This window comes from Oncorhynchus mykiss, chromosome 27, assembly GCF_057628025.1.
Source record: "Oncorhynchus mykiss isolate SJ-2025 chromosome 27, ASM5762802v1, whole genome shotgun sequence".
Classification (NCBI taxonomy): domain Eukaryota; kingdom Metazoa; phylum Chordata; class Actinopteri; order Salmoniformes; family Salmonidae; genus Oncorhynchus; species Oncorhynchus mykiss.
In genome coordinates, this window is record NC_143048.1 from 29,392,650 (window position 1) to 29,404,882 (window position 12,233).

At 38.5% G+C, this 12,233-nt stretch overlaps 1 protein-coding gene across 10 annotated transcripts in view; it reads left to right on the forward strand.

Annotated features, from left to right (window-relative positions):
* Nucleotides 1–12,233, forward strand: part of LOC110507900 (RNA-binding protein Musashi homolog 2) — a 404,988-nt gene that overhangs the window by 340,738 nt on the left and 52,017 nt on the right. For 5 of the 10 annotated variants that reach the window (XM_021588303.3, XM_021588309.3, XM_021588310.3 and 2 more), the window contains exon 11: nucleotides 11,283–11,402. In XM_021588303.3, coding sequence (XP_021443978.3) covers nucleotides 11,283–11,402 — 120 coding nt within the window. The remainder of the gene's footprint in view (nucleotides 1–11,282; nucleotides 11,403–12,233) is intronic. The other 5 variants (XM_021588308.3, XM_090223840.1, XM_090223841.1 and 2 more) reach the window with 1 other exon arrangement.

Consider the following 12,233-nt stretch of genomic DNA (forward strand, 5'->3'; position numbering starts at 1 on the left):
AGAAACTACCTGCAATATATAGAAACCTGCAGAAACTACCAGCTAAATATATAGAGACCTGCAGAAACTACCTGCAATATATAGAAACCTGCAGAAACTACCAGCTAAATATATAGAAACCTGCAGAAACTACCTGCAATATATAGAAACCTGCAGAAACTACCTGCTAAATGAATAGAACCCTTCAGAAACTACCAGCTAAATAAATAGAAACCTGCAGAAACTTCCAGCTAAATAAATATAAACCTTCAGAAACGACCAGCTAAATAAATGGAAACCTGCAGAAACTACCAGCTAAATATTTAAAATCCTGCAGAAACTACCAGCTAAATAAATATAAACCTTCAGAAACTACCAGCTAATTACATAGAAACCTGCAAAAACTACCAGCTAAATATATAGAAACCTGCAGAAACTACCAGCTAAATAAATGGAAACCTGCAGAAACTACCAGCTAAATATATAAAATCCTGCAGAAACTACCAGCTAAATAAATAGAAACCTTCAGAAATTACCAGCTAATTACATAGAAACCTGCAGAAAATACCAGCTAAATATATAAAATCCTGCAGAAACTACCAGCTAAATAAATAGAAACCTTCAGAAACTACCAGCTAATTACATAGAAACCTGCAGAAACTACCAGATAAATATATAGAGACCTGCAGAAACTACCAGCTAAATATATAGAAACCTTCAGAAACTACCTGCTAAATATATAGAAACCTGCAGAAACTACCAGCTAGATGAATAGAAACCTGCAGAAACTACCAGCTAAATATATAGAAACCTGCAGAAACTACCAGATAAATGAATAGAAACCTGCAGAAACTACCAGCTAAATATATAGAAACCTGCAGAAACTACCAGCTAAACATATAGAAACCTATAGAAACTACCAGCTAAATGAATAGAAACCTGTAGAAACTACCAGCTAAATGAATAGAAACCTGCAGAAACTACCAGCTAAATAAATAGAAACCTGCAGAAACTATCAGCTAAATGAATAGAAACCTGCAGAAACTACCAGCTAAACATATAGAAACCTATAGAAACTACCAGCTAAATGAATAGAAACCTGCAGAAACTACCAGCTAAATAAATAGAAACCTGCAGAAACTACCAGCTAAATTAAAACAAACCTGCTGAAACTACCAGCTAAATTAATAGAAACCTGCAGAAACTACCAGCTAAATAAATAGAAACCTGCAGAAACGCCCAGCTAAATATATAGAAACCTGCAGAAACTACCAGCTAAATATATAGAAACCTGCAGAAACTACCAGCTAAATATATAGAATCCTGCAGAAACTACCAGCTAAATATATAGAAACCTGCAGAAACTACCAGCTAGATTAATAGAAACCTGCGGAAACTACCAGCTAAACAAATAGAAACCTGCAGAAACTACCAGCTAGATTAATAGAAACCTGCGGAAACTACCAGCTAAACATATAGAAACCTGCAGAAACTACCAGCTAATTACATAGAAACCTGCAGAAACTACCAGCTAAATATATAGAAACCTGCAGAAACTACCTGCAATATATAGAAACCTGCAGATACTACCAGCTAAATATATAGAAACCTGCAGAAACTACCAGCTAAATATATAGAGACCTGCAGAAACTACCTGCAATATATAGAAACCTGCAGAAACTACCAGCTAAATATATAGAGACCTGCAGAAACTACCTGCAATATATAGAAACCTGCAGAAACTACCAGCTAAATATATAGAAACCTGCAGAAACTACCTGCAATATATAGAAACCTGCAGAAACTACCTGCTAAATGAATAGAACCCTTCAGAAACTACCAGCTAAATAAATAGAAACCTGCAGAAACTTCCAGCTAAATAAATATAAACCTTCAGAAACGACCAGCTAAATAAATGGAAACCTGCAGAAACTACCAGCTAAATATTTAAAATCCTGCAGAAACTACCAGCTAAATAAATATAAACCTTCAGAAACTACCAGCTAATTACATAGAAACCTGCAGAAACTACCAGCTAAATATATAGAAACCTGCAGAAACTACCAGCTAAATAAATGGAAACCTGCAGAAACTACCAGCTAAATATATAATATCCTGCAGAAACTACCAGCTAAATAAATAGAAACCTTCAGAAATTACCAGCTAATTACATAGAAACCTGCAGAAAATACCAGCTAAATATATAAAATCCTGCAGAAACTACCAGCTAAATAAATAGAAACCTTCAGAAACTACCAGCTAATTACATAGAAACCTGCAGAAACTACCAGATAAATATATAGAGACCTGCAGAAACTACCAGCTAAATATATAGAAACCTTCAGAAACTACCTGCTAAATATATAGAAACCTGCAGAAACTACCAGCTAGATGAATAGAAACCTGCAGAAACTACCAGCTAAATATATAGAAACCTGCAGAAACTACCAGATAAATTTATAGAAACCTGCAGAAACTACCAGCTAAATATATAGAAACCTGCAGAAACTACCAGCTAAACATATAGAAACCTATAGAAACTACCAGCTAAATTAATAGAAACCTGTAGAAACTACCAGCTAAATGAATAGAAACCTGCAGAAACTACCAGCTAAATAAATAGAAACCTGCAGAAACTATCAGCTAAATGAATAGAAACCTGCAGAAACTACCAGCTAAACATATAGAAACCTATAGAAACTACCAGCTAAATGAATAGAAACCTGCAGAAACTACCAGCTAAATAAATAGAAACCTGCAGAAACTACCAGCTAAATTAAAACAAACCTGCTGAAACTACCAGCTAAATTAATAGAAACCTGCAGAAACTACCAGCTAAATAAATAGAAACCTGCAGAAACGACCAGCTAAATATATAGAAACCTGCAGAAACTACCAGCTAAATATATAGAAACCTGCAGAAACTACCAGCTAAATATATTGAATCCTGCAGAAACTACCAGCTAAATATATAGAAACCTGCAGAAACTACCAGCTAGATTAATAGAAACCTGCGGAAACTACCAGCTAAACAAATAGAAACCTGCAGAAACTACCAGCTAGATTAATAGAAACCTGCGGAAACTACCAGCTAAACATATAGAAACCTGCAGAAACTACCAGCTAATTACATAGAAACCTGCAGAAACTACCAGCTAAATATATAAAATCCTACAGAAACTACCAGCTAAATAAATTGAAACCTTCAGAAACTACCAGCTAATTACATAGAAACCTGCAGAAACTACCAGCTAAATATATCGAAATCTGCAAAAACTACCAGCTAAATATATAGAAACCTGCAGAAACTACCAGCTAAATATATAGAAACCTGCAGAAACTACCAGCTAAATATATCGAAATCTGCAAAAACTACCAGCTGAATATATAGAAACCTGCAAAACTACCAGCTAAATATATAGAAACCTGCAGAAACTACCAGCTAAACATATAGAAACCTATAGAAACTACCAGCTAAATTAATAGAAACCTTCAGAAACTACCAGCTAAATGAATAGAAACCTGCAGAAACTACCAGCTAAATATATAGAAACCTGCAGAAACTACCTGCAATATATAGAAACCTGCAGAAACTACCAGCTAAATATATAGAAACCTGCAGAAACTACCAGCTAAATATATAGAAACCTTCAGAAACTACCTGCAATATATAGAAACCTGCAGAAACTACCAGCTAAATATATAGAAACCTGCAGAAACTACCTGCAATATATAGAAACCTGCAGAAACTACCAGCTAAATATATAGAAACCTGCAGAAACTACCAGCTAAATATATAGAGACCTGCAGAAACTACCTGCAATATATAGAAACCTGCAGAAACTACCAGCTAAATATATAGAGACCTGCAGAAACTACCTGCAATATATAGAAACCTGCAGAAACTACCAGCTAAATATATAGAAACCTGCAGAAACTACCTGCAATATATAGAAACCTGCAGAAACTACCTGCTAAATGAATAGAACCCTTCAGAAACTACCAGCTAAATAAATAGAAACCTGCAGAAACTTCCAGCTAAATAAATATAAACCTTCAGAAACGACCAGCTAAATAAATGGAAACCTGCAGAAACTACCAGCTAAATATTTAAAATCCTGCAGAAACTACCAGCTAAATAAATATAAACCTTCAGAAACTACCAGCTAATTACATAGAAACCTGCAGAAACTACCAGCTAAATATATAGAAACCTGCAGAAACTACCAGCTAAATAAATGGAAAACTGCAGAAACTACCAGCTAAATATATAAAATCCTGCAGAAACTACCAGCTAAATAAATAGAAACCTTCAGAAACTACCAGCTAATTACATAGAAACCTGCAGAAACTACCAGATAAATATATAGAGACCTGCAGAAACTACCAGCTAAATATATAGAAACCTTCAGAAACTACCTGCTAAATATATAGAAACCTGCAGAAACTACCAGCTAGATGAATAGAAACCTGCAGAAACTACCAGCTAAATATATAGAAACCTGCAGAAACTACCAGATAAATGAATAGAAACCTGCAGAAACTACCAGCTAAATATATAGAAACCTGCAGAAACTACCAGCTAAACATATAGAAACCTATAGAAACTACCAGCTAAATGAATAGAAACCTGTAGAAACTACCAGCTAAATGAATAGAAACCTGCAGAAACTACCAGCTAAATAAATAGAAACCTGCAGAAACTATCAGCTAAATGAATAGAAACCTGCAGAAACTACCAGCTAAACATATAGAAACCTATAGAAACTACCAGCTAAATGAATAGAAACCTGCAGAAACTACCAGCTAAATAAATAGAAACCTGCAGAAACTACCAGCTAAATTAAAACAAACCTGCTGAAACTACCAGCTAAATTAATAGAAACCTGCAGAAACTACCAGCTAAATAAATAGAAACCTGCAGAAACGACCAGCTAAATATATAGAAACCTGCAGAAACTACCAGCTAAATATATAGAAACCTGCAGAAACTACCAGCTAAATATATTGAATCCTGCAGAAACTACCAGCTAAATATATAGAAACCTGCAGAAACTACCAGCTAGATTAATAGAAACCTGCGGAAACTACCAGCTAAACAAATAGAAACCTGCAGAAACTACCAGCTAGATTAATAGAAACCTGCGGAAACTACCAGCTAAACATATAGAAACCTGCAGAAACTACCAGCTAGATTAATAGAAACCTGCAGAAACTACCAGCTAAATGAATAGAAACCTGCAGAAACTACCAGCTAAATGAATAGAAACCTGCAGAAACTACCAGCTAAACATATAGAAACCTGCAGAAACTACCAGCTAAATTAATAGAAACCTGCAACAATTACCACCTAAATATATAGAAACCTGCAGAAACTGCCAGCTAAATTAATAGAAACCTGCAGAAACTACCAGCTAAATGAATAGAAACCTGCAGAACCTACCAGCTAAATTAATAGAAACCTGCAGAAACTACCAGCTAAATTAATAGAAACCCGCAGAAACTACCAGCTAAATATATAGAAACCTGCAGAAACTACCACCTAAATATATAGAAACCTGCAGAAACAAGCAGCTAAATAAATAGAAACCTTCAGAAACTTCCAGTTAAATAAATAGAAACCTGCGGAAACTAGCAGCTAATTAAATTGAAACCTGCAACAACTACCAGCTAAATTAATAGAAACCTGCAGAAACTACCAGCTAAATATATAGAAACCTGCAGAAACTACCAGCTAAATATATAGAAACCTGCAGAAACTGCCTGCAATATATAGAAACCTGCAGAAACGACCTGCTAAATGAATAGAACCCTTCAGAAACTACCAGCTAAATAAATAGAAACCTGCAGAAACTTCCAGCTAAATAAATATAAACCTTCAGAAACGACCAGCTAAATAAATGGAAACCTGCAGAAACTACCAGCTAAATATTTAAAATCCTGCAGAAACTACCAGCTAAATAAATATAAACCTTCAGAAACTACCAGCTAATTACATAGAAACCTGCAGAAACTACCAGCTAAATATATAGAATCCTGCAGAAACTACCAGCTAAATGTATAGAAACCTGCAGAAACTACCAGCTAAATATATAGAATCCTGCAGAAACTACCAGCTAAATAAATAGAAACCTGCAGAAACTTCCAGCTAAATGAATAGAAACCTGCAGAGCCTAACAGCTAATTAAATAGAAACCTGCAGAAACTACCAGCTAAACATATAGAAACCTGCAGAAACTACCAGCTAAATATATAGAAACCTGCAGAAACTACCAGCTAGATTAATAGAAACCTGCGGAAACTACCAGCTAAATATATAGAAACCTGCAGAAACTACCAGCTTGATTAATAGAAACCTGCAGAAACTACCAGCTAAATGAATAGAAACCTGCATAAACTACCAGCTAAATGAATAGAAACCTGCAGAAACTACCAGCTAAACATATAGAAACCTGCAGAAACTACCAGCTAAATTAATAGAAACCTGCAACAATTACCACCTAAATATATAGAAACCTGCAGAAACTGCCAGCTAAATTAATAGAAACCTGCAGAAACTACCAGCTAAATGAATAGAAACCTGCAGAAACTACCAGCTAAATTAATAGAAACCTGCAGAAACTACCAGCTAAATTAATAGAAACCCGCAGAAACTACCTGCAATATATAGAAACCTGCAGAAACTACCACCTAAATATATAGAAACCTGCAGAAACAAGCAGCTAAATAAATAGAAACCTTCAGAAACTTCCAGTTAAATGAATAGAAACCTGCGGAAACTAGCAGCTAATTAAATTGAAACCTGCAACAACTACCAGCTAAATTAATAGAAACCTGTAGAAACTACCAGCTAAATTAATAGAAACCTGCAGAAACTACCAGCTAAATATATAGAGACCTTCAGAAACTACCAGCTAAATATATAGAAACCGGCAGAAACTACCAGCTAAATATATCGAAATCTGCAGAAACTACCAGCTAAATATATAGAAACCTGCAGAAACTACCAGCTAAATATATAGAAACCTGCAAAAACTACCAGCTAAATTAATACAAACCTGCTGAAACTACCAGCTAAATATATAGAAACCTGCAGAAACTACCAGCTAAATATATAGAAACCTGCAGAAACTACCAGCTAAATATATAGAAACCTGCAGAAACTACCAGCTAAATATATAGAAACCTTCAGAAACTAACAGCTAAATAATAGAAACCTGCAGAAACTACCAGCTAAATATATAGAAACGTTCAGAAACTACCAGCTAATTATATAGAAACCTGCAGAAACTACCAGCTAAATATATAGAAACCTGCAGAAACTACCAGCTAAATATATAGAAACCGGCAGAAACTACCAGCTAAATATATCGAAATCTGCAGAAACTACCAGCTAAATATATAGAAACCTGCAGAAACTATCAGCTAAATATATAGAAACCTGCAGAAACTACCAGCTAAATTAATACAAACCTGCTGAAACTACCAGCTAAATATATAGAAACCTGCAGAAACTACCAGCTAAATATATAGAAACCTGCAGAAACTACCAGCTAAATATATAGAAACCTTCAGAAACTACCAGCTAATTATATAGAAACCTTCAGAAACTACCAGCTAAATATATAGAAACCTTCAGAAACTACCAGATAAATATATAGAAACCTGCAGAAACTACCAGATAAATGAATAGAAACCTGCAGAAACTACCAGCTAAATATATTGAAACCTGCAGAAACTACCAGCTAAATATATTGAAACCTTCAGAAACTACCAGCTAAATATATTGAAACCTGCAGAAACTACCAGCTAAATGAATAGAAACCTGCAGAAACTACCAGCTAAATATATAGAAACCTGCAGAAACTACCAGCTAAATATATAGAAACCTGCAGAAACTACCAGCTAATTACATAGAAACCTGCAGAAACTACCAGCTAAATATATAGAAACCTGCAGAAACTACCTGCTAAATTAATAGAAACCTGTAGAAACTACCAGCTAATTACATAGAAACCTGCAGAAACTACCAGCTAAATATATAGAAACCTGCAGAAACTACCAGCTAAATATATAGAAACCTGCAGAAACTACCAGCTAAATATATAGAAACCTGCAGAAACTACCAGCTAAATATATAGAAACCTGCAGAAACTACCAGCTAAATATATAGAAACCTGCAGAAACGACCAGCTAAATATATAGAAACCTGCAGAAACGACCAGCTAAATATATAGAAACCTGCAGAAACGACCAGCTAAATATATAGAAACCTGCAGAAACGACCAGCTAAATATATAGAAACCTGCAGAAACGACCAGCTAAATAAATAGAAACCTTCAGAAACTACCTGCAATATATAGAAACCTGCAGAAACTACCAGCTAAATAAATAGAAACCTGCAGAAACTACCAGCTAAATATTGGCTTTATCTCTCCAGTAATAACGGAGCCATGAAATTGATTTTATGTCGCTGAGGCTCTCCTGGGCGGCGTCTTTGCAGTCTGTGAATACAAAACAATGAACCTCCACAGCTGCCCTAAGATCTATTAATTAACCCAGCTAATCCCCAGCATGTTATCTCTCTCCACAACTTTGCCCATCGAACGCCAACTTTGGAACACAGAGGCTACAGGGTGCCGAGTCGCAACATTGGCAGTGAAGGAGAAACAAAGATTGACACTTTTTTGGTCTCGTGAAATATTTGGAATTTGTTGGGAAATGTTTGGCTTGATGTCTGAGGAAATTGGAGGGCAGATAGCAAATCATTTGTATGCCTTTGAGAATCCAAGCTCAGTATGAACACAGTGTGAAAAGCATACTTGTCCAATCTTACCCAACTGTGCTGCCACAGGAAGAAATAAAGAAAGAGCTATATTTCTGTTCATCATGACCTTATCTACCAGCCAGTCTCTCTCTCTCTCGGCATGGTCCTAATCCACATTGACCTCCAGGCCCTTACACATGGAATGTCCCTGTAGTAGGGGAACCACCTCATCCTGGACACCACAGTGTTCCTCTTAACCCCCAGCACCCCTTAACACAGCCCCTCAGAGCACAGCATTCAGGCCCACTTACCTCCACCAGCTCTGTTTTTCCTCTCCCTGGCTAGCACCTCGTTTCCACTCATTGCTTTCGTCCTCTTTTCTCTGCCCTTTCTCCTGGTGCCTTTTTGTGGACTGGTCTAGTGAGTGGGCCTGCCTCAAGCCAAGGGCACCACATCGCTCAATAACTTCCTCCTGCGGACAGCTCGCTGTCCTATCATATGCTCACTGGCGTCTCCCCTCTCAATAGTACACGTCAACTCAGACCTTTGTTCAGACTTAATCTCATCCTAAATTCCAATTTGTTGATTATATATTAGCACCACATCAGAGGTTTTTAAGTCCGCTAATAGAACAGGATGGGGACTGGCTTTGTTTAATAAGAGAGAAGAGAAAGAAGTGGAGAAAGAGTGAATTACATGGCATCCCTCCTGTCTGATGGCAACTATCTGCCAATGTCACTGCTCCATTGTGTCTGGGCCCTTTATCATGAATAGCCCTCTGCAGCCAAATATGTTTTAATTAGTGAGAGATATGGTCTGTAATTATATTTATATCATAATAACTAACCACTGACTGACTGAGTCCTCGTCCTCCTTGCTGGGTCTTTCATTGTCTCCCTCTATAATGATGATATTTAATTATGATGTTTGAACATCATAAGATCCAGTCAAAGTCAAAGACCCTCGACGGGCGAGTACACACACTCTGGAGCTGGTTCGTGTTCATTTGCTCTGTGCTCTCTCTCTCTCTCTCTCTCTCTCTCTCTCTCTCTCTCTCTCTCTCTCTCTCTCTCTCGCTCTCTCTCTCGCTCTCTCTCTCTCTCACACTCACACTCTCTCACACACACTCACTCTTTCTCTCTCTCTCTCGCACTCTCTCTCGCTAACTCACTCACACACACATAGACACAGCAGCTCTCAGCCATGTTCATGCTCAATATTACCAAAAACCCTTTCCCAATCCCTTTATTATCAAAGGCTACAACTGTATTTTTGACAAAGCAAACCAAAAAAAAACTTTACTGGTTACCGTTGCTTATCAAAGCCTAAACAGTAGCTGAATAGTTGGCCAACTGCAACTCCCTCTTCTTTGTGTGAATATGTTGAAAGAATAGGTAACCACGAAGATGTTCATTAGAAGGCTATTGTCCACAGTCTACCTATTGACTGGCCTATGCATTGTTTAACTGAGTGCATACTGCACGTAAGGATCTTTGTAGAATGCTGTGGAGACGTCTTCTTTGTTGCATTCGTTGGCAAGTTAGATAATTGACAGGGAAAGAGATAATGAAGAGCAGAAAAATACTTGTGTGCTTTCAAGCCACAGACAATTGAGCCTCATTGTATTATGAATATTGGGAACAATGCTGTAACACTTTAAAGCAAGGAACATTTAAATATGCACACTCTCCTCTCCTCTATCTAGAATCTCCTCAACCTGTGTCCTCCTGTCCCAGCCAACCTCCACCCAAAGGGCACTCAGAACCAAGCGATGAATCTCAGATGCCCAGACTCATAATAATGCCAAGTTTACCCAGTCACCTTTCTTCCACAAATCATCCCTCCATCCCCCTGTTCCTCCCTCGTTCCCCAGGCCCAGTGGTCCGCTGGGGCTGCAACAGCCGTTCACGCTGCCTGGAGACCAAATTATCCCTTTGATTGGTTGAGTTCCAAGGCATAAACCTCGCCGGCTGACAACTGCGGCTGATTCGCTCTCCCGACTTTACGGCTTTCTCTTTCACTCCCTCCTACCTTCCTCTGCACAGAGCGCACGGAGCCAGCGAGATAAATTACTTAAGTGGACTACAAAGTGTGCGAGCGTGTTCCAAATGTCCATATCGGTCTTCATGGTGCATGATGTTGGTTATGTTTCCAAGTTAACACTTTATTTCCTATTCTTGAGGATCTGGAAGACTGGTCCCTCCCCCTGATACAGCTTGCCAACTAGAAGATTCCCTCACTCGTCTTTTCCTCATGTTAGAAAGCAATGTCACTTGCTAATCCAAAACTAATCCCAGTTACTGGGCATATAGAGAGATATACACGCTAACACACACTCACAGTCCCTCTCTCTCAAACGAGCCAATCCCCAACCTATACACGCAGATAAAAACATGCACTCTCTCTCACACAACCCTACTCCCCGTACACACACAGTCACACACACACTCAATCTCTTTCACACAATCCGACCCCTCCGCACACACTCTCTCTCTCTCCCACACACACTGATGCCTTGTCCCCCTCTGTCCCCCAGGCTTCCCAGCGACGGCGTATGGACCGGTGGCAGCGGCGGCAGTGGCGGCAGTGCGTGGCTCAGGTAGGGGGGCCCGTGGAAGAGGTGGCTACATGGCATACCAGCAGAACGCAGGGGCAGGTAAACGCTCTGTCGGTATTCTGTGTGGCTACTGCGACGCTCCATGCTCTGTTCTCACTGGCCGCCGATACTCTTCTCACACCTGCTGCATACACACGCACACACACATACACATACACATACACATACACACACACACACACACACACACACACACACACACACACACACACACACACACACACACACACACACGCTTCATAGACAAGAGAGGATAGAAGGAGGATGCTAAACTCTCCGTTCTCTCCTCACTTGCCTCTGCACTGGCTAGAATAGACAGAGGGTGAGGATAGGACCAGGGTAGCAGTCTTTAGTTGTCTTGTTTCAGAGCTACTATACCTGCCAGCTCTGTGTTTGATAGGTAGGAATACTACCTACTGTAATGTACCTCCACAGTACAATATGTGACTGCAAATCCAGGGAGCAGGATGTTGATTTCTCATGTGTTGGTCATATCACTCATGCACCTCTATCAGCGAAGGCTCCTAACTTGAAATCAGCATGTGCAATTGAAACCTTTGTGCAAATGTCCTATTGATATCGATGAGTTTACTCAAAAGTCTTAGTTCTACATGAATCTCAAGTTGGGATACGGCTCGCCCCTATAAGACCATCAAGTCTCTGAATAACCAAGCCAGCATCATGAGAGTCCAGATTCTTTGTAGTGCCACGCTCTACCAACTTGTAGCTCAGTTGGTAGAGCATGGCGCTTGTAACGCCAGGATAGTGGGTTCAATTCCCACGACCACCCATACATAAAATGTATGCATATGTGACTGAAAGTCGCTTTGGATAAAAGGGTCTGCTTAAATTGGTTCACTTGTTGACTTT